We start from the raw sequence: 27,296 nt of genomic DNA on the forward strand, positions 1-27,296 counted from the left end.
CTCTGTGTAGGTAGCAGACTTTACTGAAGATTTGGGGGGACAAGGGGGTTACATAGCAAAAATACAAAAACTTAAAAGTTGAATATTAGACATCCATGAGCTTAAAAATAAAAGGACATTCCCAACCCGGCCAACTGGGCTCCAGACTCGCACAGCAGCAGTGGAACGCTCCCCCGCCCTCTCCCAGGAAGGAAACAGAGCCCAGTCGCAGACAGCCTCTTACGCAGGGTAGCCTGGGCCACCATGGGTTCTGTGCTCCCCGTCGAGACCCCTCCCAGGGGCCTCGTTCCCCCTTATGTGCCACAGACTTATTTCCTCAGGTAAGAATGCTCCCTTCCCCATTTCAGAGACCCAAGGACAAAAGTCTACGTGTGGTCTCTGTGCTGGACAGTTCCCACAACCCTGAGAGCCAGGCCACCTCCTGGACCGGGAGAGAGACAGAGCAGAGCTTGGGCATTTTCTGTGAACGTGTGTGTGCACGCGTGTGCATGTGAGTGTGTGCGTGTTCGGGGTGGAAAGAGCAGAGTCAGGGCGGGTCCTAACACACCTAAGTCACCACCACTCCCTGGGTGCCCACCGTGAGCTCGGGCTGTCACCTCTGTCCAACAGCAGCCCCGAGTCAAAGCCATGTGAGTCTCATCTCACAAGTGGGACTACGAGGGTCTGGGAGTGGGGCTAACTGCTCGAGGCTGCAGAACGTGGCAGCAGCCACTCCGGCTTCTTGAGAACGACACCTGTCTCGATTTAAGTCTCTGGGGCAGAGCTTCTTGTTTTCACCTCTGGAGCTGACACGTGGGGCTGGGATGTGGCAACTGCAGGCTACCCCCGCCCCCGAGCTAAAACCCATTGCTGCTCTACCTCACACCCCTCTCCGTGCAGGTCCGGCCCGGGGAGCACCTGCACACCCCACAGAGCCCCGCACCAGGCCCGGCGCCGCAGGCCAACAGGAGCTGCCTGCCTCCTACCTCCAGCCCTGTCAGCGTGCCCCGCCCACTGTCGCCCAAAGCCCACAGCTGGGGAGAGGATGCAGGTGGCACAATCTGAGTGTCCCAAGCCACAGCTGCCCCCCGATCCTTGCTCCACCAGCTTTAGTCCTGAAGGGCAGAGTGGATGTTTATGCACGCACACGCGCCCTAAGCCCTTCTGTGGGGGTGCTCACCTCACTCCACGGAAGTCCACTGGTGGCCACTGAGGCAGTGTGCTTGGTCACCATCAGACCAGAGGTTTGTTTCTATGTCCCCAGCCCAGCCACGCACCCGGCTAGCTCTAGACAGGTCAGGGGGGCCAAGGGCTCCACCCTCGCGGGCTCAGGGCCCTTACCTGCCGGGGTGCAAACAGCAGGAATCGCACTGCCTGGTACATGAGCCCTCCTTCGGCGGGTGTTTACTGAGCACCTGCTATGCTCCAGACCTGGTGTTTGGTTTACAGAAAGTAACAGGCGGAGGAAGCTACAGTCTCCACCCACAGACAGAGTCTGGGAGGAAAGACAGACTCAGAAGCAGACAATTACACATGCTTCTCTGTGGGCCCCACCAGCCCCGGCGTCGGTTTCTTAAAAAAAAATTGAAGATTAAAGATAAAAAAGACTTACTCCCTTGTTTCAAACACTTTCAGGACCTCCCTTCATGGAATAAAATCCAAAGTCCTTGCCAAGCTAGGGGGTGGTGGGCTGGGGGAGGGAGCTGGCTTGCATCCCCTTCCCCCTCGTCCCTGGGGTCTGGACGGCTGGCCCGGGGCCAGATCTAGCCCATCGCCCCTGTACCTCAGCCCATACAGCTCTCTCTCTCTGCACCTGCCCCACACCATGCCCCCCTGCCTCTCCTCACAATGCCTTCCCCCAACCTTCCCCAGGCTGCAAGGCTTCCCCAGGGACTCTCATGTCAGCACCCTCCTCTGCCTTGAAGGCACGTGTCACGGTGTATACATCCCATTACTTGCTCACTTCATATTCTTCCTCAGTGGACCCTGTCTGCCCGGGTCAGTGATCCCAGCACCCGGCATGGAGCAGAAGCAAACAGCTGCTAGCTGAGTGAACACATGAATACTTCAGGCAAGTGAGGTCACGGCTCTGTGTCCCGCTTTCTGCATCTGTCACATGGGGATGGCACAGCACCCCTGGCTGAGGATGAGAAGGGACGACAGCAGTCCCTGTGTTCTGGGTCAGAAACAGAAGGCTTCTGCCACACAAGAGCAGGTGTCACTCACCCTTCCACATGAAAGGGGGTGACCGCGTGCCGGCCCCTGAAGTATGAGTGGGAGTTCTCCAGGAGGAGGAGAGGCCAGGGCACAACTGGCCAGGAGAAGCTGGCCAAGGCTTAAAGGCAGGGAAGGACGCCTGATTCAGAGGGCGCAGGGTAATGCCAGACAAGCCTGGGAGAGCAGTGGGCCAGGTCAGGGCTCCCACTGGCCCCCAGGCCACAGGCCGCACTGTACCAGGGGGAGAGGCGTCTACACCTGCATTCCCCATGGCTGACAGGTCTGGAACCTACAGCTCTAAGTAGGTGACTTTCCATGAGGCAACTGAGGTCAGCTCCTGAAGAGAAGGGAGCACGCCCAGCTCACACCTGGCCTGGGCATCTGCCCTGCCTCCCTGTCACTGTGATCCAAAGGCTCATCTCCTGAACCCCTGCATGTGTGCCATGGCCCAGAGACTGCTCACGCATCCTTGTGAGCATCTGCCTGAAGGTCCAGTCAAGCCAGAAGGGGAGGCATCACGAGTTCTCCTTATCCAAGCAGCCCGAAGGGAAAGGCGCAGAGAGAGGGCGAGGGTTGTGACAGTGACCAGGGAGAGGCGGGAGAGCCTCACACAAACCCGCCGTGGACATGTGAGCACATGCCGTCTGCTCAGGGCCTCCCGGACCCCATGCACCCCCCTCCCCGCTGCAGCATGTCTTTTCATGAGAGCCGACCCCCACATACAGTGGAGTCATGCAACTTGGCACGAGGTCTAGCAGCAGTCCAGAGGCATTTGGTTAAAGTTGTTTTCTGGGGAGAAGAGGAAGCCCCCGCCTGTGAGGGCAGGACATGGGACAGTTGGCTTCCTTTCCCCATCTGGAATGCTGGCCAGCCTTCGTCCCATCTGCTTATTTAAGCACTGCCCATCCTCTAAGGGGCAGCCCCTCTCACCGCAACCTCTTCCCTGGGTCTCCCACCCCTGCTCTCTTGCAGCTCTGAACTCCAGCTTCTGTGAGGCGCAGCCAGCCCCACTTAGGAGCTCTCCAGTCTGACTCTTCAGACTGCGAGCTCCAGCTGTTAATAATGATGTATATTTCTCGAACACATTTCTGTGCTCGGCACATTTTAGGCACGCTACGTATCCGAGGTAGGTACTCTTATAATACCCATTTTACAGATGGGGAAACTGAGGCACAGTGAAATTAAGTAACTTGCCCCAAAGCCACAAAGCTACTCAGTGGCTGAGTGCCAGGATTTTGATCCTAGCTGTCTGACTCAAGCCCTCGATCCTAACCACCATTCCATGACACCTCCCAGATGCTGTCTTACTCACTTCTGTATTCTCATAATAGCTCCCTGAGTGCCGGTTGAATCTTCGTTCCCTTCTGCTCCAGGCTTCTGGAGTTGTGGTTCCCATTAAGGGTGATAAGAGGGCCACTAGATGGCAGCAAAGAGCCAGACCGAGGCCTCCCTGAGAGAGGGGAGGATAAAATAATTACAATCATTTAGTGCATCTTGCACCAGGCACTTACAGACGTCAGCTCTCCTTCGCACTAAGGCCTTCTAAGGTCGGTGCTATTGCCCTATTGCCCTCCCCTTTACGGAGAGCAAAGGACCCCAAGGCTCAGACAGGTGGAGAAATTTGCCTGAGGTCAGACACTTAAGAATACTGGGACTGAAACCAGGACCACCAAAACCCTAAGCCTGTACAGTTCTCCGAAGAGAGAAACCAGGGAACCCTTCACTGGTTCCGTTGAGGCCCAGGGTGGGCTCCACAGCCCTCTTCCACCCACAGGACACACAGAAACTACCACTGTCCGGGGAGGGAACTCAAAGCCTGGGCTGGCTCAGAGGCAGTCACCACCCAGCAGACATCCCAGCTGGCAGGGAGCCCGAGGTAGGACACGAGAACTGGGTGGTCTTAGAGACCACTGGTCCACTACAGACCTCTGACCCACCTTCTCGGCCTTCACCCCCACAAACGATGCTGTGACACCAGCCTCACCACCTAAACTCCATAGGCTGGCCTCAGCACCACCACTCCTGCCCTCCCTGTCTCAAGCTCAGGGCTATGGAACCCACTCTCACCGGGGATGCATGAAAACTTCTAGAGAGTTCTGGCTGCATCCCCTCCCAGCCTTTCCAATAACTGTCACCTCCACACCTAAAACCTGAGCCCTGGGCTGGACCGAGCCTCCCTGTTGGCTGTCCTGCAGACAGGGCACCAGTGGTGGCCGTGACACCGTGCACCAGTCCCTGCAGGGGCGCACGCGGGCATGCCCAGCTCAGAGCCCTGAGCCCAAGCCCTGAGCCCCAGCGCGGCCGGCAGCACAGTGAGGGCTCGAATGGCAGCAGGGGAACCATCCCATTGGGAGCTCTGCATCTGGCGACATTCCTGGCCAACTCCATGGGGCACCTGTGGGGCTGCTTCTGGCCTGTTTCCCAGTCTGCCCCCCTTCTCCCACGGTCCCTCCCGAGGCTCAGACAGCCAGATCAGGTCCTGGGAAAATACACACCATCTTGGGTTTATTTGGGGCTGGGCATTGCAGGTTCAGGCACAGTTTGTTCCTGGATAGGAAGAGTCGAGACCTCTCCGCTCTCCTGGCACTTTGAGCCTCTGCAGATCCCCTCCCCACGTCCCTGCACACACAACGTCTCTTCCCCCCTCCCTGCTCCCTGAGTCTCTTATTCCTTCACCAGCCGATAGATGTGGTGCTGAGCCCCGTGCTCACTGGCTGACACCTCGAAGACATACGCAATGCACAACAGTGTCTCCTGTGTGTCTCTGTTGGTGACCACCTGCAGGGGACGAGAAAGATGAGAGTTAAAGCCCCAAACAGGGGCACGCATTGGCTCGACCCACCGATCCCTTCGCACCGCACACCTGCAGCGCACTTGCCCCCCACCACGCACCTGCAGGATGGTGAAGTTCTCCAGCACGCTGTTCATCATGTACTTCTCGGGCAGGTGCTTCAGCTTGTGGATGAAGTTGATCATGTACTCGCAGAGCGGGGACCGATGAATGCGGTAGGAGTAGTGGCCGTTCTCATAGCGGGCGTACTCTGTCTGCAGGACCCAGGGGGCAGCGGGGGCTTAGAATCTCTCCTGACTACTTCCTGTCCCAGCCCAGCTCTCTGGGGAAGCTCCGTGACCCACTCACTGTCCACCTCCTCCATCAGGGAGGGGCAGACCAGGTCGAGGAGGAGGGAGCTCAAGGACATAAGCGCAGTGACACTAGGCAAGATGGGACGGAGCAGTGACTCAGTCCTGCCGGCATGTGAACACACACTAATGGGCACGACAAGTGCGCGGGAGCAGGGGACGTCTGAGCCACGCTGCAGGTCCGCCCCGATGTCGCTCTCCCAGGTGCCAATACGATACTCTAGCTACACAGGACGCTGCCGGGTACAGGCACACGGGGTGACGACAGCACAGCGTGTGGAGCTGTAATTCTCTCAAAATAAACATTTGATTAAAAGTAAGTCAAGGGACGGGCGCCTGGGTGGCTCACTGGGTTGGGAGACTGTCTTCAGCTCAGGTCATGATCCCGGAGGCCCGGGATCAAGCCCTGCATCAGGCTCTCTGCTCGCATCAGGCCCTCTCTCTGCCTGCCTCTCTGCTTACTTGTGATCTCTCTCTGTCTGTCAAATGAATGGATAAAATCTCTAAAAACAAAACAAAACAAAACAAAAACAAAACAAAACAAAACAAAAACAACTCGAAAAGCAGAGAGGGTTTTAGGCGCTGGTGTGTTTCCACGGTCCCCGGGTGACCACAAGAGTGGCGGGGGCTGAGAAGCCCAGGGCTGGGCATGCTCTCTGCCCTGGTGCCAGCCTGGCATTGGGTTGGGTTGGACATGAGCTGGGTTACCGATAACCAGCAGGCATGTGAGGGGACGAGCTCTCGGACTCAGACAGACCTAGGCAAAGCGGTGGGGAAAGGATGAAGGGCAGCATGAGGCAGGGGTGGGCCTGGCTTAACAAATACACGGGGTGGGGGTGGGGGACTCCTACCTCCACTTTCTCTACCACCTGCTTGCCAAAAGAGCAGACCTTGGTGGAACAAGTGATTATCATGTTCTCCGGACTCTCGTACTGGCTGGAGACCCCATAGAAGGAGCTGCCTTCATCCTCAATGTTGGTGTTGAGGTCTGCCTGGAGGAAGACACAGGGAAGACTCACAGTGGACTGGTGAATCAACAGAGGCCCTGCTGGGAGTGGAACTAGGGAGAACTCTGGGGCCACCATCCAGGTTCTAGGGCCAGGAAGACATCAGGAAGGCCTGAAAAGAACTGGGAGAGTAGGATCTTGGAAAGCTTCCACCCTTCTCCACAGCCAGACCTGGTGTAAAGTCAGGGTGTGTTACCTAAACAATGGAAAAAGAAAACACTGTCATCTGCATTGGTTGTAGGCCTCTGCTACTCATTTAGGCACCAACACACCCAGCAGGAGAGGTCCCCAACTTTGTCTTTAGGACTTCAGGTTTTATGGTTTTATAGTCTAAGGCTTTGCTCTTGTTAAACTGCAAACATCTGAATCTATATCAGTCATTTCTATTTTAGTATGAATTTGTCAGATCCTTTCCAGAGTCAATTTTGATAGTGCAGTAAGCGTGGGAACAGAAAGCCAGAATGGGAGACTGGCGGAGGGGAGAGTAGGAGGGGGTGCTGGGACTCCTCTCTGTCTCATCCTCCAGTCCAGCTGGTTACTGGACCCTGCCAGTGCTCTTTTGGAAACGGCTCTGGGGGCCAGCCTCTCACCCATCTCTATGGCAGTACTGAGTCCAGCCACCCCTGACTTTTCACATCTCTGCTACAGCCTCCAGACGAAACCCCCTCCACTGCTGGTCTTCCCTTCGGTTCATTCTCTACATTCTCTGAGAATTCTCTTCAAAAGATGAGTCTAACTGCACCCCTCCATGGTTAAAACCCTTTCACTGACCCTTTGCCATCAGAGAACCTGATGCTTGCTCCCCAGCCTGGCCTGGGAGCCCCTGGTCCCCTAGATCAGCTTCCTGCTGTTCCCCAACACACATCTTTTCTTCCTCTGCTGACAACAGAGCCTCAAGTGCCTCCTGCTGGGTGTTAGGTTGATTTGAAATTTTTCTCTTAGCCAAGGAGGGGTAAGACTCCCGGTTTCACACACATCCCCTGTAAGCGGGATAGAGCAGGATCTCGGCTTCAACGTGACCAGTGAGGCTCCCTGACCACAGGCCTGGCCCAGCCCCACAGAGCTGACAAGTGACGAGACGCAGGTCTTCAGGCTCCCACTCCCGCGCTTGCTGCGTCCGGCAGAGTTACAGGGAGGGAGGGAGAGCTCAGATGAGACAAGTCCATGCCTTGGCAGCTCTCAGGCAGACACTGTGCTTCTGAAGCCCTAAGCCAGTTAGGGGTCCCCATCCCCCAAACTTGGGCCCCCCAGTGAATCATCCCATCTGAGCCAGGGCTTGCTAGCAGAGCAACTCGGAACTCAGAACAAACACACAGATCTAAAAAGGCTTTGTCTGAGGGTGCAGTCTCTCCTCCCACCCACACAAGCAGCCTGAGCACTGCCAGGCTGGACGCAGAGCGCGGCAGCCGTACGATGCAGAAGCTCTGGACGAGGCTGAAGAATGACACCAAGGCCTCCTCTGAGCAAAAATCAGGGGCTCCCCAGAACCACGGAAGGTTCTGGCACCATTCAGAGCCGGGCACCAGGCAGTTCTGTTAACGGCCATTAGGGGATGCTCAGTCATTACGTTTCTCTCCTTTGGGGAAAAGTTTTCTGAGAGCAAGAACATTCTCTGGACTGCTGGGGACTGTTCAGTTTCTTACAGCACAATGAAAATATTAGGTAGCCACAAGGGCCTTAGTTTCCTGTTGAGTTTACTGAGGAGGGCCTGTGTTTACTGTTGCAAAATGAAAGATGATTGCCGAGTGGAAACAAAAGAAGGCAGGTTATGGAACACAATGAAGTTGTGCTAACTTTCATGATGAGAAAAAGAAAATAGGCTGTTTTCATGCTGAATAGAATTGCACAGGTTTAGTGTACTCTGTGATGGTTTTAATGAGGCCACTAGGAAGACAGGAGAACAAGGAATTCCAGCTACATTCAAGGCTCAGCCTCTGAAATAAATAGCAGCGTCTTGGCCCTGGGGTGGGGATGGAGCTGGGCAAGCAAGGGGTGCCCCTGAGTCCTGGCCAGGGGCGGGGGGCAGTCCTCACTGGGTTGGGAATCGAGGGCAGCTGGGACCTGCAAAGGCCTTCCAGTGAAGTACGTGGTGAACTGGGACCCAAACCCAGCTCTCCATCTCCTATTTTCCCCGCTAAGTCACATGCTCCTCCTAGGAAACCAACTTTGTCAGACTTCTTTAAAAAGGAACAGTTTGCTCAAAGTGTGCTGCAGCCAGAAGCATGGGGCAGGAACATGAAAAAGCGCTGGCAGGAAGGCCGGCTGCCTGGGAAGGGCAGGCAGCCGAACACGGGAAGGTGGGTGCCGGCCAAGGGGCAAGGCCAGGGCACAGAATGATGGCGCTCGGGCCACAGCCACCACCGGGGTCCTCTTGATGAACGACACGCTTGTGTAGCACCGACCAGGGCCCTGCTCTGCCCCCACGGCTTTCTCTTAAGTCCACTCATTCCTTACGTCCATGCTAAGGCCATGCTAAGTCCAGGAAATCAGTCAGGAACTCTATTTCTTTCTGTGATAATTACTGCATAACTATTAAAGGAGAAATATTTGTTTGTATGCCACCGAAAAGAATGCTGTGCACCAGGGCTGGGCAGGACGGGCCCAATCCCTCCCAGGTTCTTCCCAGCGCACAAAGGTCACAGCTGCCTAGCGCCCCCGCACCGCCCTGGACATGCCATGCCCTTCACCACCTTGTGCTGCCAGAATCTGTTCAGATGGCCTCGGCCCCTTCCAGACGGCAAGGACCCTGCCAGCAAGGACTCAGCTCTCCCGGTTGGGGCCAGGCCTGGGGCAAGGCCCTCCTCCCACCCCCGTCCCCCCACCCCCTGCCGCCTGTGGCTGTTCAGCCTCTAACCACTGGGTGGCGCCAAGTGAGATGGGCTGTGAGCCACGCATCCCTGCCCCACCATAACCTTCACCCCAGCACACGCAGGTCTTGGTCCTAGCCTCCCACTCACCTGGCCCTTCCATCCCTCAGTCACCCACGTCCCCCGCCCCAGCCCAGCACAGCCAAGGGGAGTGGGGTCCAGAGAGGCTGAACGTTGTCTCTGCTGTCAAGGAATTCATAACTGGTGGGACGGCAAGGAGCACGAGTGCGACGCTGTGGTACAGAGAGAGGAAGAGAGAGAAGGAGGTAGTGGGAAAGAGAAACCTCCTGCCGTGACCATCCTGGGGCCGGCCCTGTGGCTGCGCAGTCCAGAGCCAGCAGATGTGGGCGGTGACGCAGACCAGCCCTGCCCCGCACCTCCTCTCGTCCTCACTGCCTTATCCTCGGAGGACTGCCCTACCACTCTCCAGCAGCCACACATCGCACACTTCCTGTCCACCCCTGCACCCCCTCACTCTACTGTGCTGGTTTTCTTTCTCAGCCAAAGAGGAAGGCTGCCCCCCGACTCGCCCTCCTGCCCTCTGAGTGCCCCCATGCTCTCCTCCCTCTGCCCTATTCATAGCTGTGGTGTGGGTGGGCAGCCCAGGCGGGGCCTGGAACAGGTGTGGGGGATCGGGTGACGGACAGATGAGCCGAGACAGCCGCAGCCCAGGAGAGGGGGCCGGAGGGGCTCAGATTCATTGTCATGTGCTGGCATGTGCCTGGGAGAAATGTCAGGGCCCAAAGGGAGCAGCAGGCTGGGATGGGGGCCGGTCTGATGTACTCTCCTCCCTCCAAGGCCTCAGTTAACCTCTGCCCGGCATTTTTCAACTTGCAGACTGGTGTTAACAGCCCTTGGTGTCCCAGAGCCCCCTCTCCCCTGCCCTGAGGACAGAGGTGGCCCCAGCAGGTCCCACATGTTGTAGGGAAGGAAGAAGAGACTTTAGCTTCTCAGTCCCTGCTCCAGACTCTGCATAGTCTCACAACTCAACCCCTCCTGCACCTCACGCCAGCTCCAGCTAGAAATGATTTGTCCCCCCAGGCAGAAGCCTAGGAAATACTACCTCGGCCCCATCAAAGGAACAGTAACTTCCAATGGGGATGGGCTAGGAGGCTGGGTTAGGGACATCAGAGTCCTCCTCCCACTCCAAGAAGGCCCTGGTCAACTCCCCAAGGACTAGAAGGGAAGGCTTCAGGGGAGGCGGCTTAGTTTCCTTTCTAATGGAGTGCCGCCCCACCTCCCAGGGGAGGGAGTGGCCTGGCCAGAGGCAGGAGCATTGGGTTCCAGATGGCTGTGAGGACCCCACAGCTGACCAGAAAGTTTATGCTTAGCAAACAGGAGCATTTCCTTTTCCCCCATCGCAGATTTGTACGTCCCTGGTGCCTCTGCCCACCCCACATAGGAGGGACCAGATGACTGCCCTGGAGCCCTGGCCGCCGGCAGGCCCCCTTCTCTGATTTCACCTGTCCTTTCCCTGACCAAATGTCTGCTCTTCAGAGAGGGCCTGGCTCTAGGGGCTCAAGCAAAGGGCAGGGCACCTTGGGGCCCTCAGACACACAGCCTCCTGCAGACCATCAAGAACAAAACTGCTAAAAAAAACAAAACAAAACAAAACAACAACAACAACAAAGAACAAAACTGCTGATGGTTCAGATGGAGAAACGGGCCCAGAGAAGTGGAGATGCACTCACGCCACGGCTCTCGAGCTGCAGAGCAGAGACGAGAGCCTCTACGTCCCAGCTGGAGCCCATTGCTGCACCCCTGCTCCCCCAGGACACACCAGGAGGGGCCCACTTACAGCCCACCACACTCCCCTATATCTGTACACTAGTTATTGCCCACGAACATGAGATCTGCTCCAGATCCTCCCACTTAGAATGTGAGCTCCTGGAAGACAAGGGCTGTGTTGGTTCCACAGAGCAGGGGCCATGGGCACAGCCCATGGGCAGAGCACAGGGCCACACAGAGAACTGGCCTGACCAATTTCCTCAGCACCAACTGTCCCCTCCCTTCCTTCTCCCATCCATCCCTATCACCAAATGATAAATGAAAGCATCAGAAGGAAGGAGGGGATGTGGGCCACAAGCAAGGCTGGAGAGAACATTCTAATTCCTTTTCCCTACCTGCCCACTCTCACCTACAGGCAGGACAGTCCTCATTTTCTGGAAGGGAAATGTGGGCTCCAGAGAACCCAAGAAGCCCAACTGCCCAACTCTACCCAGGATGCACAGTTCAGTCTGCTGTCTCCGCACCTCCACTATCTGCCGCTCCTCAGGGCCTCATGGAGCCTCTAATAGGCAATCCACAGCCTTCTCCAGCAGAAGCAGGACCCCACGTAGGGGGACCCCACAGCCACTGTCTAATGTCGGGCAGTTCCATGTCCTGGTTCCAAGCACACACCCTAGACACACTGAGTGTGAATCCCCGTTGAGCCGCTAAGAACTGGCTGACCCTGGCAAGTCATTTCACCGCTCTGTGCCTCAGTTTCCCCTCTAGAGAATGAGACTGTCAACTGAACCTGCCTTCAGTGTCGCGGCAAGCATGAAACACGCTGATACATGTAAAGTGATGGACAGTGCCTGGTGTAACCTTCTGCCGAATGCCCTGACCTATGTCATGTGTATGTCACAAGAACGACCACAGGAAAGAGGCTTACCCTGGCTGGACGTCTCAAAGCCAGGCCCTTGCTTACTCCATTCCTCAGTGTCCCCCCCTTTTGTGAAAGGGGAGGCCTAGGATGGTCCTCATCTGGATGGTGGCTAGAAGAATACAGAATATTACTACTAACTAAAAGAAGGCATGAGCTAGTGAAAAAGGCCCCAAATTCCCCATCCCCCCGCCCTCCAGGTACTATTCCCACAAATGCCTCCTGCCAACCAGGCCTTCCTTCTGATCTGAAATGACAACCTCAGGGTAGCTGAGCCAGTGCCAAGAAGGAGTCACCAATCCCCTCCTCCAAGGTCCTTCTTCCAAGGCAAGGCTAAGCTGGGACTGGCTTGGGGGCCTGGGGGAAGGAGCACTCAAGAGAGTGTGCGGGCTTTCCCCCCAAAAAAGGCCAGGAGCTCCCCCAGATGCACAGCAGGGAGCGGGAGCTACTGCGCCGGCTACACAGACATGCTGCTGACGGCGGCCCACAGCAAAGCCTCTTACTACCAACTTCGGGCCGGGGCCGAAAGGGACAGTAGAGAGAGGAAATGGGAAAGTGAAGTGAGTTAAGCTCCTCCGGGAAAAAGGGAGAAAGACATACTGCCCCATACATCACACTCTTAAGGCCAGCCTGTCTGGCTGAGGTCCTGCCTGACCTAAACTAGAGTAGCCTCCTCCTCACTTCCCGTCTGGACGGTTGATCCAGCTCAGGACAACTCTGGTCGTGTCATTCCCCGCTGGGAAACCTTCGTGATTCCTCATTACCTGAAGAGAAGGGATGGTAAAGATGTCACCAAGTGCCACTATCTGCCCCCATTGCTACACCCACGGCAGTCATCACTAGTCAATCTGGAACCTTCTCCCTCTAGATCTCAAACCAGCATGCCGAACAAGGACTATCAATCCGCGAGAGGTGACACTCTAGTTAAAGCTGCTTTCCAGGACATCTGGTTAAAATGGGAGACGGACCATAGAAGTTCATTTTTTTCCCTTCCAGGGAACCAACTAGAAACAATAGCAAGGAACTTTTTTTAATGTGTTGTGCCATAAAGATGAAGCAAACAGAGGCGAAACCACACCGGCAAGAGAGTTCCACAAATTCAAGAAGGCTAAAGGCTGACCAGAGCTAGAAGGAACTCTGCGAGTAAAGGAAGCAAGTGGAATCACAGCCTCGAAGAACCTTCAGAGGCCTTCGAGTAAGAAGTGAGTAGCCGTGGTTGAGAGAAGCCCTGAGGGGCTCGGGCCTGGAGAGGCCAGGACGGTGCAGGCAGGGAAGGCACAGGCTTCTTCGCACAAGACACTGACTGAAAGGCCGTACCAAGAGTGCTGAGGCCTCCAGGCCCACCTCTCCCACCCTTCAACAGAAGACCAAGAAATAATCATTAGAAATTTTACAGGAGGGCGTCAGGTTTCAGGGAGCAGGTCAGAGAGGGGGAGAGAGAATTGAGTGAAAGCTGCGTAAGAAATGCTTGGATCCCCAGCCCTCCCCACTGTCCCACACCTTGGCTGCAGGGACCAAGTATATCCCCTTCCGGGGGCATCATTCAAGGAGAATTCTCTGGAGAAACTGAACCACCTCAAGGAAAAGAAAAAAAAAAGGTCTAATAAACATACTGACATTTATTGGTTCCCTCAAAAAAAACCAGATGACTCCTCAACCCCAAGCACCTTAAAGTGAAGCCCGCCAGGGGACAAGTCCTACCCTGCACACAGAGCTCCCAAGCACTAAATACGGACGTGGCACAAACAACAAAGGAAAGACTCCATCAGACTTCACCAAAATGAAAACATTCTCTGCTTCAAAGGACACTATCAAGAATGTGAAAAGAGCTGACGGCCTAGGAGACGGTATCTCCAAACCACACACCTAATAAGGGACTTCTATCTATAATAAATAGGTTCAAACTTCATAATAAAGGACAACCCAACTTAAAAATCAGCAAAGGAGCTCAACAGACATTCATCCAAAGTAGACAGACAGGTGACCAATAAGCACAAGGAAATGCAAATCAAAACCACAAGGAATTCCACTTCACACCCACTGGGAGGGGTACAATCACAGAAAATAATCAATTGCCAGCAGGGATGTGGAGAAACAGGGCCCCTCATAAAACCACTGGTGAGAATGTACTACGGCACAGCCACTTTGGAGAACAGTCTGGCAGCTCCTCAAAAAAGGCAAAGAGTTGCTGCCATATGACAGAGCAATTCCAGACCCAAGTGTCTCCACAAAAGACATGAGAACCTATGGCCACACAAAAACTTGGGTGTGAAGTCCACAGCAGCATCATTCAGACAAGGTGGAAACAACCCCAAGGTCCACCAACTGATGAACGGATAAACAAAACTTGGTATATCCATACAACTAAGAATTACGGGAGCCGTAAATAACACTGAACTATATACTTTAAGTTGATGAATTATATGATAGGTGAATTATATATGGACCAAGGATTACAGACATTGTCAGATATCAAAACACAGAAAAAAGGATGAAAAGGAAACAAAGACAAAGAAGGGAACAGAAGAAACATAAACACATGGGTCTCACTTTGTATCCCAGGAAGATAAAAGAAAAGTCGTAGTCATGAAATAAGATCAGGATACCATCAAAGAACAGGAAGGAACTCTTAAAAATTAAAAATGTTGGGGGGCACCTGGGTAGCTCAGTGGGTTAAAGCCTCTGCCTTCGGCTCGGGTCGTGATCCCAGGGTCCTGGGATCGAGCCCCACATCGGGCTCTCTGCTCAGCAGGGAGCCTGCTTCCCCATCTCTCTCTCTGCCTGCCTCTCTGCCTACTTGTGATCTCTATCAAATAAATAAAATCTTTGAAAAAAAATTAAAAATATTGGGGCACTGGGCCGCCTGGGTGGCTAAGAGAGTTAAAGCCTCTGCCTTCAGCTCAGGTCATGATCCCAGGGTCCTGGGCTTCTCTCTCTCCCACTCCCCCTGCTTGTGTTCCCTCTCTCACTGTCTTTCTCTATGTAAATAAATAAATAAAATCTTAAAAAAAAAAGAAATTAAAAATATCATGGTCAAAGTTAGACATTCAGTAGAAGGTGGGGCAGAGAATGCCACCATATTCCATTAATCTAATCCACCATTAATTATACAATGCACCATGACCTTCCGAACCACTAAGAAAAATGCCATCAACTGAACTATGAACACAATAGCAACTCAAAGACTCATCCATTTTCTTCTATCATCATAGAACCCTAATGTTATTCAGAATGACAGTTAATTCAACTAAAAGAGTACATTTCCCTGGCTCTTTTGTGGCTAGGTACAACCACACAGAATAATTAAGTGTTGTGTGTGACTTCCAAGAAAGCTCCATAGAGGATCTCTAGTGATTTCAAGGAGCTCCTGGACCAGCCCTGGACAGTCTACCTCCAGACTTACTTTACATGGAAGAAAAATAAACTACTTATTTATGCCACTGCTATACTGGTTTGTTGTTTTTTTTTTAAGATTTTATTCATCCATTTGACAGAGAGAGAGAGAGATCACAAGTAGGCAGAGAGGCAGGCAGAGAGAGAGGGGGAAGCAGGCTCCCTGCCGAGCAGAGAGCCCGATGCGAGGCTTGATCCCAGGACCCTGAGATCATGACCTGAGCTGAAGGCAGAGGCCTAACCCTCTGAGCCACCCAGGCGCCCCTATACTGGGTTTTATGTAATATGTACTCAGATACACTCAACCAATTCAGAAGAATTAGAAGATACAGTTAAGGAAATCTCCAAGAAAATGAGTTGGAAAATCAACAAAGAAATTGTAAAAATCATAGAGAGTAAGTCCAGCATATCCAAAATAAGACTAATACGGGTTCTTGGATAAGAACACAGAGCCAACAGAGGGAAAGAAATAATATAAGTAAATTTCCCCAAATTGAGAAACGAAAGGGCCTGGCTTAAAAAACCAGAAAGTAAAAACATACCTATCCCAAAGCTCATCTATGTGAAACTTAAAAGAGTGTTAAGGCATAGAAAGAAAATGCAAAATTTTCAGAGACAAAAAACAAAAACTGAAACAAAACAAAACGACAAAAAACCAAAAACCCAAGAGACATAACAAAGGACAGAGAATCAGAAAGTGACCACACTACTCGTGTTTGAAGACAATGGAACGGTATATTGAAAAATGACTCCTGAAGGTCATTTCTAGAAAAATGATTCATGACTTAGATCCTATACCCAGTAAACTATCAACCAAGTACAGAACAACAAAGACTTGAACATTTATTTATCCACAATTTTCCTTAGGGAAGTATCAGAGAATGCTTTCCAGAAAAATAAGCAGGGACACCCAAAAGAGAGAAATATGAGATCTGGAAAACCATAGATTCCACACAGGAGAAAAGCAAAAGCAGGCTCCAGAAGGACCTGCTGTACTTCCCCACCACGGGCTAAGTGTGTGCTTGACAGACGCTCTTCCCTGCACCCCTTTTCTGTGTGCGCTGTGCCGCTGGAAGGTAAGCTCCTGGAGCAGGCACTACAGCTTACTGGGCTCAGAGGAGATGTTTCAAAAGCAGGGAGCTCTCCTCTCATAGCTCCCATGCAGGGGTGAGACAGGGAAAGCTACAGTGGCTAAGCCTATGTTTGGGAAGCTGGGTGGGTGTCTCTCTTGGGGTGAGCTATCCTAGACCTACAGCCCACTTCTGCAGACCCTGCCCAACCCAACAGTGGCCCTGCTGTGGCCCTGAAGCAAACTCAGGACTTGGCATTCCAAGAGTCCATGTAGGCTCTTTGCCGACCCCTCCTTTAGTGTCCCCTGAGGTCTTGTTCCAGTAGTCCCCTTGAGGCTGTCATCACCTTTCAGGACAGGGCCTCCTCCTGCTAGCTTGGCTCTCCGGCAGCCCCTGCCGCTTCTGGGTTCAGCCTCCTGCCACCCTCTGGCCCGTGTGCTTGGACCTCCCTTTGCACTTGTGGCAAGGGCACCCGATGCCCACTCTTTCTCTTTCCTCCTCCTTATCATCAACGTATTGGGATTGGAGGGAAGAGCTTATCGAAGGGCTTACCCAGAATTTCACAAGAAAAAAGGCATTGGAAGGCCCCTGTTCAAAGAGCTCCTTGAGTCCCCCCTTTTTCTCTGGGAATTTGTCATAGATCTGGCGGATGTCCACGGCTTCGAGGTAGGGATCACTGTAGCTTGGGCTGGACTGGCCGATGTGCACGAACAGGTGCTTGTTGTACTGCGGAGAGAAGAGCTGGATTGAGGGACAGGTACGGGGCAGCGGGCAGCCAGAGCAGACCAGAGCTGCGATCATGGCCACACGACCTGGAGCAAGTGACTTCAGCTCTCTGGGCCTCAGTTTCCCAACTGGTAAAATGGAGACAGTAAAAGGACCCAATGTAAAGCCAAGTTAATGGGTATAAAGCCTCTGGGGCTGTGCCTGCACCTAGTAGGCCTAGTCGCTGCTCAACAAACAGGGCTCTGTCTCAGGCCTGGCTGGCCACTGGATGCCCTTGGCAAATCACTTCCTACCTCTGGACCTCTCTTATCTGCGATGTCAGACCACCGAGCTAGTCAAGTGTTTTCAAACTGTGCTCCACCCAGCAGACAGGGGCTGGACGGCCCTGGCCCCTCACGGGCACCGGAACACACCCAGAGTCTACTTCTTTTGCTGCACACACGGGGCTTCTGAGTAAGAGTTTGGGGAATGGTTCCTCTGCTGAAAACCTAAGTTTGAAAACATCAGAGTGAGATGGTCTGTGAAGTCCCCCAGGTGCCCCGCCTCCTCCAGCTCCTCCTCCTCCAACCTTTCCAGACGACACTGGTCACCCAGCACATGGGACAGGGAAGGGGACAGGCTAGGGGTGGTGCCCCAAGGATGTGGGCCGGACATAGGAGGCTCCTGAGAGCCACGGGGCAAGGATGGAGAAGGGGGGCTGAGGGGTAGGGCAGAGGGCATGGAGAGAAGAGTGCAGGTCAGGGAGGGAGCAGCAGAGGGAGAGCCAAGAGAACTGGGGTGGACAGAGGACCCCAGGGAGGGCTATGGGGTGGGAGCATCAACCATGCCGGGGAGGAGGGGAAGGGAGGGACCGGAGTGAGCGAAGAGGGAGAGGGGTGGATGAAGGAAAGGAAAGGGGAAGGGAAGACTGGGAAGGAACAGGGGAACTAAGGGAAACCCAGAAGTGGAGTGGGACACAAGGCCAGGGCAGGAAGCCAGAAGCAGGTGGGGAAAGAGCTGAAGGCACAGGTGTCTCCAGGAACAAGAGCGGGTAAGAGAACCCGCCAGACCCCGGCCAGGACCTACCGTATCAGGGTCCTGCTGCTGCTCCAGGAAGGCAGAGAACTCCAACATCCAGAGCTTGGAGCTGGCCACACTGCGGCCCTGCCATGGGGGTGCCGGGGGCGCTGAGGGCGACGGGGTGGGTCCCGCAGGAGACTCAAACCCTGCACGCAGGGGGAGAGGCACGTGGGGAGCGGTCCACACACGGCCTCCCTGCCGACAGCCTCTGCGAGGATCCCAGGCCCAGCAGTGAGGCCCCGAGCTGACCAGGAGATCTCTTGCCTCCCCTAAATAGGCCTCCTAGCAGGGGTGGTGGAGGGTGGCGCTTGGCCTGGTATAAGCCATACCCTCGGGCCCCTGGGAAGAACTGCACTCGGGGGAAAGGGACGTTGGATGGGGGGGCCAGGATGCCAACGGGACCGAGGGCTTCCTGAGCAGCACTGCCGGGTTCTCGCCCGGGAGCTTGGGGTCCAGTCCGAGACAACCAGACCCAACCACCCCTACGATGTCGAAGCCCTGTGGGAGCAGGAAGCTTCCTGATCTGTTCACTGCTGTCCCTCCAGCCCCTGCAATAGCGCCCGGCTCAGAACAGGCACTCCCTATGGGTTTGCTAACACAGGAAGTAAGGAACATGGTAAGAACTGACAAGGTACGCACTTGGGCGTGGAGAGCGAAGGCTTCTCCAAAGACAGCGATGCCTGAAGGAGGTAGCAAGTACACACAGGAGGCAGGAGGTGAAGACAGGGAAAAGCACTCGGAGCAGGGGGCCGGGCAGAGGCAAAGGGAGAGGGCTGTGAGAAGCTCAGCGGGTCTGGAAGCTAGGTCTTCGGGGGAACTGGAGAGCAGGTTGGTTTGTGCCCATGGCAGGAAACAAAGCTGAAGAGATGGGCCCGGGGGGCGAGGCTAAGCAGCATGAATTTGAGCCTGACAGTTTGGGAGGGACAGGACTGGAGGTGGGGCAGTGAAACGATCAGACCCGCATTTCTGGAAGGTCCTCCCCAACATGAAAGACTAGGCAGGGGTGAGGCTGTCAGAAGCATGGTCCTGGGGATGTTTTCAGGGGAAAACTGAAGAAGGCCCGAACGAAAGCAGTGTGATGGAGGGAAGAGTCAGGGACACAGGAGGCACACAAAGGAGAAAAACCCCCAGCCGTGGTGCCTGACGGGATGGGAGAAAGCAGAGAGGCAGAACTCCAGGTCAGGAGAGGGAAGTGCGGGGCCCCGCGTGCTGAGATGGGTAAGTCAGGAGCACTCAAGGAAGGAATCAGAGAAGAAACAGAGGTGGGCGGAGGGCCGTGCTGGACACGTTAGCCGTGCCTAATGCCCCAGCTGAATGGCTCACTCATCGGTGCGGCACCGCTCACTGAGGATGTGCTGTGTGCCGGCCACAACTGGCTCCGTGGAAGCGCAGACCAGTCGGCCCCCCAACCCGATACTGGCAATAAAAAGCATCAAGGGATAGATGAGGGCTCAGAGTGCTCAGGGCGCCTAAGCTGGCCAGGGGCAGGGCAGAGAACTTGCAGGAGGATGGGGAGCCTGAGCCACAGCCCAGAGAGGCAGGGCAGGCGGGGGCATGAGGGCAGGAGGGAGAGGAGAAAAGCCGAGTCACCAAGGAGAGCCATGCAAGTCCTACTAGACTTTAGATCGTACCCAGAAGGCACCCGGAAGCCAGGGAAAGATGTTAAGCTTAGGAACCACAGGGTGGGATGGATGCTTCATAAAGGTCACTGAGGTGAATCACGGGATGAAGAGAGGAGGCAAGATAAAACGGGCGCAGGTTAGGAGGCTATTGCAGTCATGCAGGCAAGAGGAGGAGCGCCTGAACCAAGACTGAAGCCAGTAAGAGGAGGGGACAGACAGGAGGGTGGGTTACTTGGGGCTGGGAGAAAGCAGCAATCAGAACCGCAAGAGGGGAGTGCACTGCGCTCAGGACAGGATGAGCCAGGCTAGAAGGTCAGCAGAGTCATTCCCTGGGCCAGAAAAGATGGTTAAGGGTGAGGATCCTGCCTTGCCCTGCAGAGAAGGAAGGAGGTGAGGGACCCTCATGAGAAAGAAGTGTCCCCTGAATAGGGAGGAGGGACAACCACGCTCCACGGCTCTGCTCAGGAGGGCTCCCTCTGCTAGCCAGCAGCTCCAGGCCGGAAAGCCATGCTTTCCTTGGATCTCCCATTTTGAAGGAGAAGACTACAGTGTCACCAAAAAGGGGGCCATTCCAACAGCCAAGCTGTCCGGGGCACTCATGCAGCATACGGGGCAACGGGGTGGAACAGTGGCCCTGGGGCACAGGCACTCCCCTTTGAACTGCATGCACCCCTGAAGGCCCTGAGCCCAAGCTGTGGAGCAGGTCAGGCAGCCCAAGCGGCACAAGGGGCTGGTGTAGCACAGAGGTGTGCGTGGTAGGGGAAAGGCAAGGGTCAGAGCCAGGAGACTGGGATGTCTGTACTGAGCATGCGCCAGGGCCACATCTAAACAGATCGTGAGCTGTCCAGTTGTCAGGGGGCCTGGGACCTGGGGGGGCGGGGGGGAGGAACTGCAGGCGTGCGAGGTGCCAGGGAGCCGTGCACTGCCGACCCACCTGGCAGAGGCAGCGAAGGCTGGACAGTGTAGGTTTGCTGAGAGAAAGGTTTCACACTGTGGGAGACAGGAGAGAGTCGGTGTAAGCCTTAGGGCAGGTGGCAGCCCAGGAGCCTCCAGCGGTGTCCAGCACACTCTGTGGGTCTGGCCCTGGTGGTCTGGCCATCAGTGGCCTTGGTGGGCCCTGGCCACCTGCTCCCTCCCCTGCCAAGTCCGTCTCGTGGACTCATGGTCTCACGGATGACCCACAGAAACAGCATGTCTACTGGGAAAACCCCTCCCTCTCGTCCTCCCTCCCTCCCTGGCCAGCCAGAGGGCAGCTCCCTGGCCTCCTTCCCTTGGGGTCTCAAGTTCTGGCCCTGCTTCACCCTGGACAGACTGGCGTTTCGGCAAATGCCACCCCAGGGTGTCCATGCTGCAGACTGAACTGTTGCCTGCGAGCAGGAGACTCTGGTTCCAAAGCTCAAGCCCCTGCTGAAAGGCTGAGGCCAGCCTGCGGTCCTGTCCCAGACTGGGGGCCAGGCTCCACAGCACACGTTTCGTTTATGCGCTCGGGTTCAGCTCAGAGAGCAACTGGTAGCAGGCCATACTCACTCGTGGGATGTTCCGGCTTGGCCCGGCAAAGCTCCTTGCCAAAACTGAGGAGGCAAAAAGCGCAGAGTCAGCACAGGCCCAGGCACGTGGGCCGCGGTGCGGGGAGGCCAGGCAGGCCTCAGCTGGAAGGCGGGGCTGGGGGCCTGGACCCAGTGGGTGGCAAGGAGAGAGTTAGCACTACTTAGCACTACTGTCCAGCACAAGTGTTTCGAGGAGCTCTAGTCTCTGGACCTGCTCTGCTGAGAAAGTTCTCCTCGGGAGAAAGCCCAGGTTTGGCATCACAGCAGAGTTATTCCTCCCTTAGAAGCCCACAGTGCGTAGCAGCACATCAGGCCCGAACAGTCCCAGATTTCAGAAACCTATTTAGTTCTAAGTGTCCCAAACTTCCTCATACATGATAACTTTGTGTCGTTATCTAGGCAATATCCTGAGGGACTAGCGGTCTCTGGAACACACTCTGAAAACCGCCGGATGAGAGGCTCACTGGGCAAGGGGCCGGTCCCGGTCCCGTCCCACACGCCGAGAGTAGTGCTGTGGGTACATCGTGAAGACCCATTTAGTCCCTGCAACCAAGAAAACCCTGTGAGGACACAGCCCTGGAAAGGAGGAGCCTTTCTAGACCATTCTGAAAGTGTCACCAAGCTGGCCCCAGTCAAGAAATTTAATATCCAAACAAGGGTCTGTTCCTGAGCATCAGCTCTCTGAGTGGCAGGAGAGCAGTGCTGAGTGCCTGTGGTCGGGCTGAGCAGTGGAGGACTGCTCAGGGCTGCCCTGGTGCCGCACCGAAGCCTCAGGCTTCAGCTCGCATCCTGGAACTTCAGCCTCCTCATCCGTCAATCAGGCCAACTCTGTAGAGCTACCCAGTTTGCTGGCTCCTGGGGGCAGCTCTGCCCCTTGTGGAGGGCCTGCTGCGTGACTGGCAAGGCCCCCGAGAGGCCAGTGCCAATGCCAGCAGAGCCGTGCCTCAGCGTGGCCCCTCAGTCCTTGGTCCCTCCTTCCTCCTGGTTCATCGGGCTTGGGAGGACTCAAGAGAAATGGGGCCTGGCCAGTGCCTCCAGCTCCTCAGGATGGGAAGGAGTGAGAAGAAGGGGCTGGCTCGGCCTCTGGCTCCAGGCAGCCCCACTTACCCCTGAGACTGCTGGGTGGCCTGGGCCCCGGGCGAGGGCCATTTTACTGTGGAAGGCTGTGGCGGAGATGGCCTGGGCGGGCGACATGGGAGCCATGCTCTGCAGGGCCTTGTCCTTAGCTGCCTGGTCCTGGGGAGACATTGGAAGGGAGGGCCTCAGCAGTGGTCACTACGGCAGGTGTGGGCGAGGCGGGGTCCGGGCTTGTGCTCAGGGAAGCCGTCCCACCGCCAGTGGCCAAAGCCCTGGACAAGGCCCTGGGGGACCAGGCTCACGCCCCTGCGGTGCTATGAACTTGGTCTGTGAGTGAGCACATGTCACTCGGTTCCTCTGATCAGTTTCCTCCTCTGTCATGGGGCGAAATACTTGTCCAGTCTATTTCATTAGAGTTTAAGGGCCTTGGGAAACAATCTGCCAGACCGTGTCTTCACAGGGACACTCTGAGAAGCCTCTTAGTCCTTGTTTGCCTCCACGCTCCTGGCAGCTGGCATGGGACCTGGCTCACGGAAGATGATACTACATAAATATGTCAGAGCCCTCCTCAAACAGATAGGAGTCCTCCTCTGCGGCCACACGGACTGTCTGCAGGCATGGGACGGTCTCCTGTGGTCCCATCTGTCCCAGTCCTGCTCCATGGGTCTCCCCTTGCACTGTGGACGCCCAAGGCACCCCCCGCCTTTTACGTGGCAGGTGTCAACACCTGTTACTTCCCCTCCGTGGGTCCACAGACACCAAAGAACAGGTTTGCCCTGCACAGGCTCTGAACTAACGAGTGCACAGGAAAGCATCTGTAAGCACGTGCAACACTGGCGAGAACAGTCATAGTAATAACGTGTATGTGTGTGTAAGCCAGCAGCTCCGGGCCAGAGCGCCCCAATCCCACAGGTCTTCAAAATGATGACACGTATTTCAGTATTTCTGTATTCAGTTTTCTGGACTTCAAAAAGTCTAATGGGAACTGTGTTTTTGTCCAAAATAAGACCACATATAGACTAGAATGGCAAGTTTTATTCAGTATGTGTATCTTAACTGAGGCCAAGAGATTGGATTATGTCAACTCTGTCTTTATGATGAATATTTTTAAATGGGAAAAATAAATTAGCCATTATCTGGTAATTAAGATGGTAGACCCAGATCTGTCCCAAGTCCCAGACAAGGGAGAACTGACAAGAGGCCCTTGCCACTCCCGACACTCCCCCACGACAGTTTCCCTCAGCCCCCACAACAGCCCTGTGAAGCCCGCACCACCGTGAGGGGACCGGCATCCCAGCACCTCAGGACTGTGGAGCCAGAACTGCAGCGGCCCTGCCACTCGGCCTCGCCAGGACCATGTGCACTCATGTGGCACAAGATGGCCCAGAAAAGGTCCAGAACACTTCACTTTGATTCTGAACATCAGAGCACTCCTGTGAGGCTGACAAGACTGGCAGGATCCCCATTTTAAGATGAAGAAAACAGAGGCTCCAAGAATTCAGGGCACTGACCGTGGTGATGGCTGGCCCAAGAGCTTGGTCCAGGTTGGCCTCTGCAGGCCCGGGGCAAGGGATGGGGCAGAGAAGGGCACACACAGAAGGCACAGGAGACCATTCCGAGAGGAGGGCTCATCCTCAAGCCATTGTCCTTTCGGGTCAAACCTGGGCTTTGTTCTCAGAGGCTCTCTGATAACCAAAGAGGGAGCTCTCAGCATAAGGGGGCCTCTTCCCAAAGACACGTGCACCAAGTTCAGGAGAGAAAAGCCAAACGCACCAGCCAGCTGGCCCAGGCCTCTCCCTCCAGGAGGACATGTGTGATGCAGAAGGCCGAACACTCAGAAAGCCCGTGGACCCCTGTGGTTAACAACTGCCCCGTGAGGCCAGAGAGCTCCATTCGCTCAATGTCAGCAACTTACGTCCCTTCCTGGATAGCTGATCTAAACAGGCGACTGGGGCTCAGGAAAGCACATTGTCACCAGGGTGGAACAGGAATCAGGGTGAAGTGGGAAAGATGCTATGGGGCGTGACATCAGTGCCCAGGTTACAAGGCCAGGGAGACACTGAATTTGGGGACTGGAGAGGACCTCAGACACCACCTTGCTTCCCCTTGTCATTTTACATCTTAAACTGAATAGAGCTCAAGGAGGGCCAGTGACTCACCACGCCCCCGTGGCACAAGGGCAGAGCCAGCTACACCCGATCCCAAGACCTGGGGGATTTCTACCTAATAAGAAGTCTGTCCAGGGAGACAAATTATGTTGGGTCCCAGACCCCTCTGAGAATATGACAAAATCCTCAGACCACTCTCTCCAAGAAAATGCATGCACATAAAGATCTGCGTGTTATTTAAGGGGCTCATGGCTCCCCTCGCTGTCTGTCCAGTGATCTAGCAGAGCTCTCCCCAGCCTCTAAGTTAGAGCCTATAGACAAAGGTAGCAATTCCTTGAAGCAAATCCTCAGACCACTCTCTCCAAGAAAATGCATGCACATAAAGATCTGCGTGTTATTTAAGGGGCTCATGGCTCCCCTCGCTGTCTGTCCAGTGATCTAGCAGAGCTCTCCCCAGCCTCTAAGTTAGAGCCTATAGACAAAGGTAGCAATTCCTTGAAGCAAATGTGGGCCATACAGATGGTCCCCAAGGGAATTAAAAGTTTCCCTCGATGGCTGTAAACAGAACACTGGAAAGTCTCTTCTCCATTCTGGCTCCCTGCCAGGGTCCCAGCAAGTCAGAGGCAGACCAGAGAGGGGAAGTGAGAGCAAGCTGGACTCCAGACCCCGGGGGGGTCTCCAGGAGTATGTGTGCTCGGGCTGAGAGGGAGGGAGCGACAGCTGAGGCCCAGCCAGCTGTCCAGGGGACAAAGTAGCGAGGTGCTGGGTTGCAGCTGTGGGGGCGGGGGACAGCTGGGCTGAGTGGGCAGTGGGGCGCGGCTTCCTGGGAGTTCCCACCACGCGTTCGGAGCCTCCAGCGTCAGGATGACCAACAACCAGAGCCGCAGGGACCTTCAAGCTCATCTAGTGCAGGTTTTTAATTGGGCTCTGAGCTACTTTGGGTTTTAAGAGCCACGGGGCCTGAGAGGTGGATAGGAGCAAGGGGTCTCTGGCCTATTCCTCACCAACCTAGCTTTGACCAGGGCAGCTCCTGTGATAATGTACTGGTGTGATATTCTGTTTGGGGAAAAAACAAAAAGGGCTGAAAAAAAAGTATGTTAACTGCTGGTCTCAGTCTGACACCCCTAAGTGTCAGCTCTTTCTGCCTGGTAGCTGGGCAAGCTCCGCTACAAACCCCTGTAGGACAGCGAGCTCACTCCCACCTGGTAGTCCCTGAAAGGGTCCCCTGACTCTGGCATCCAGGAGGCCTGAGTCCTGTGGGGAACAGACCACCCCAAGGGGTGTTCTGTCAGCAGCAGGGCTGTCCCGGAGCAGTCCCCTGCTGGGGTCTGCTCTGGGAACTGGGGACTGTCAGGTGGGGCTGATCTTGGAAGGGGAGAGAACCAACCATCTGAGAGTGGAGTGTGGGGGGGCACTCTCCCAGCTCCCGGGGAACAGCCACCCCACCCCCACAGCAGGGCCTCCCAAGCTTGCCCACGCCCACCCCGCAGGCTCAGGGGATGGCACTCAGGGGTCAGGGCCTCCACGAGGTCCTCAAGGAATGGAGCGTGGAGGGCAATCCCGCTGTGACCTGGGGAGTAAATTGCCCGGGAAGAGGATGCTGCAGGGCCTGGGGGTCACACCCACACACACACAGCTCAACTGTCATTCCCAGTGCAGACAAGAGCAGTTACAGGCGGAATCCCACTCATCTCAACACCAAGAAGCACGCTGGCTCTGCACACCAACAGCCAGTCCCTGAACCCAAAGGGAAAAAGAGCCCTAACTTCTAGGAAGCTGGCCCCGCCTATGCCCTCGGTCCTCCGTCCCACCACTGCTGGTTTGCCTTACCTTAAGCTTGGCCTGGATCTCGCGGGCTTTGCGACGAGCCAGCACTTGGATGTGGCTGGAGACCTGTAGCAAGAAGAGAAGGCTCCTGTCCCTACCTCCCAGGAGGCCTGTGCTCCCCATGCTGGCTCCTCGACCCTCAGCCCTGCACCATCCTCAAGCCACGTCTGTGGAATGAGTGAGTGAAAGGGGCAGTCAGTGATGGGTCTTCAGTCCCGCCACATCCAGCTAACCCAGAGTCTGGCGATAAATCAAAGTACAGCGCCAGTCCTTCGCTCTCTGTTCTTCCGGTGTCCTGGGGATGGGAGGGGACTTCCTCCCAGCTGGCGGCAGCAGGGACTGCAGGGGAACTGAACGGTCTGTGGCACACGAGAAAAAGATAACCCCTCTGAACCAGCCCCACCGAGTAGCCACCCTTGGTCCTGCAGAGGACCTGGCCCACCACAGGAGCAGGCTGGGACTGGGGTATCTGCCACTGGGACCCACGCTCATCCCCCAGGGCCCACCTGCTTCCTGGTGCGGGTCTTCCCTGTCCGGAGCTTGATGTAGCGGGCAATCAGCTCATTCCGACCTACAGAGACACCAACAGCCTCTCAGCGGGCGAAGGACAAAAGGCAGAAACATGGTAGGATCTGGGGATCCCTTCCCTCGCCCTCTGTCCACCTTGAGTGGGGACTTCGGGTGAGGATTCTGCAGTTTCCCTCCCGCCCTCCTTGGATCCCGGGGATATTCCAGCAGCAACAGGCCTTGCTGGGGGACTGGTAACCTGAGAGCAAGGAGGTGACAGGGCTGTGAGCCCCATACCAACTTGAAGAGCCCTCTCAGAGGCCACCTCCGCTCCCCACTCTGCAGCAGTGGGACAGGTGCCAATCTGTCCTGCTTCCTGCTGGGGCCTTCTGCACACTTGGGAGGCTGCAGGGAAGTGCCTGGACCTTGACACTCGCCCATGCAGCCCCCTGCCCACACAGCTTCCGCCACCTCCAGAGATGAGCAGGACCTCACGATTGGT

General features: G+C 55.4%; 1 protein-coding gene across 1 annotated transcript; it reads right to left on the bottom strand.

The window, feature by feature from the left end:
* Positions 1-26,863, bottom strand: TEAD4 (TEA domain transcription factor 4). Its single transcript, XM_046012239.1, has 10 exons — positions 26,794-26,863; positions 26,291-26,454; positions 22,383-22,511; positions 21,256-21,299; positions 20,663-20,718; positions 18,113-18,252; positions 16,874-17,047; positions 6,189-6,329; positions 5,089-5,241; positions 1-4,974 (listed from the first exon to the last, which is right to left on the bottom strand). Exons 2-10 carry the CDS (start codon positions 26,408-26,410, stop codon positions 4,861-4,863), a joined length of 1,071 nt encoding a protein of 356 aa, XP_045868195.1. The 5' UTR covers positions 26,411-26,454; positions 26,794-26,863; the 3' UTR covers positions 1-4,860.
* Positions 26,864-27,296: the final 433 nt, after the last annotated feature.

The sequence above is a fragment of the Meles meles genome, chromosome 7, assembly GCF_922984935.1.
Source record: "Meles meles chromosome 7, mMelMel3.1 paternal haplotype, whole genome shotgun sequence".
Classification (NCBI taxonomy): domain Eukaryota; kingdom Metazoa; phylum Chordata; class Mammalia; order Carnivora; family Mustelidae; genus Meles; species Meles meles.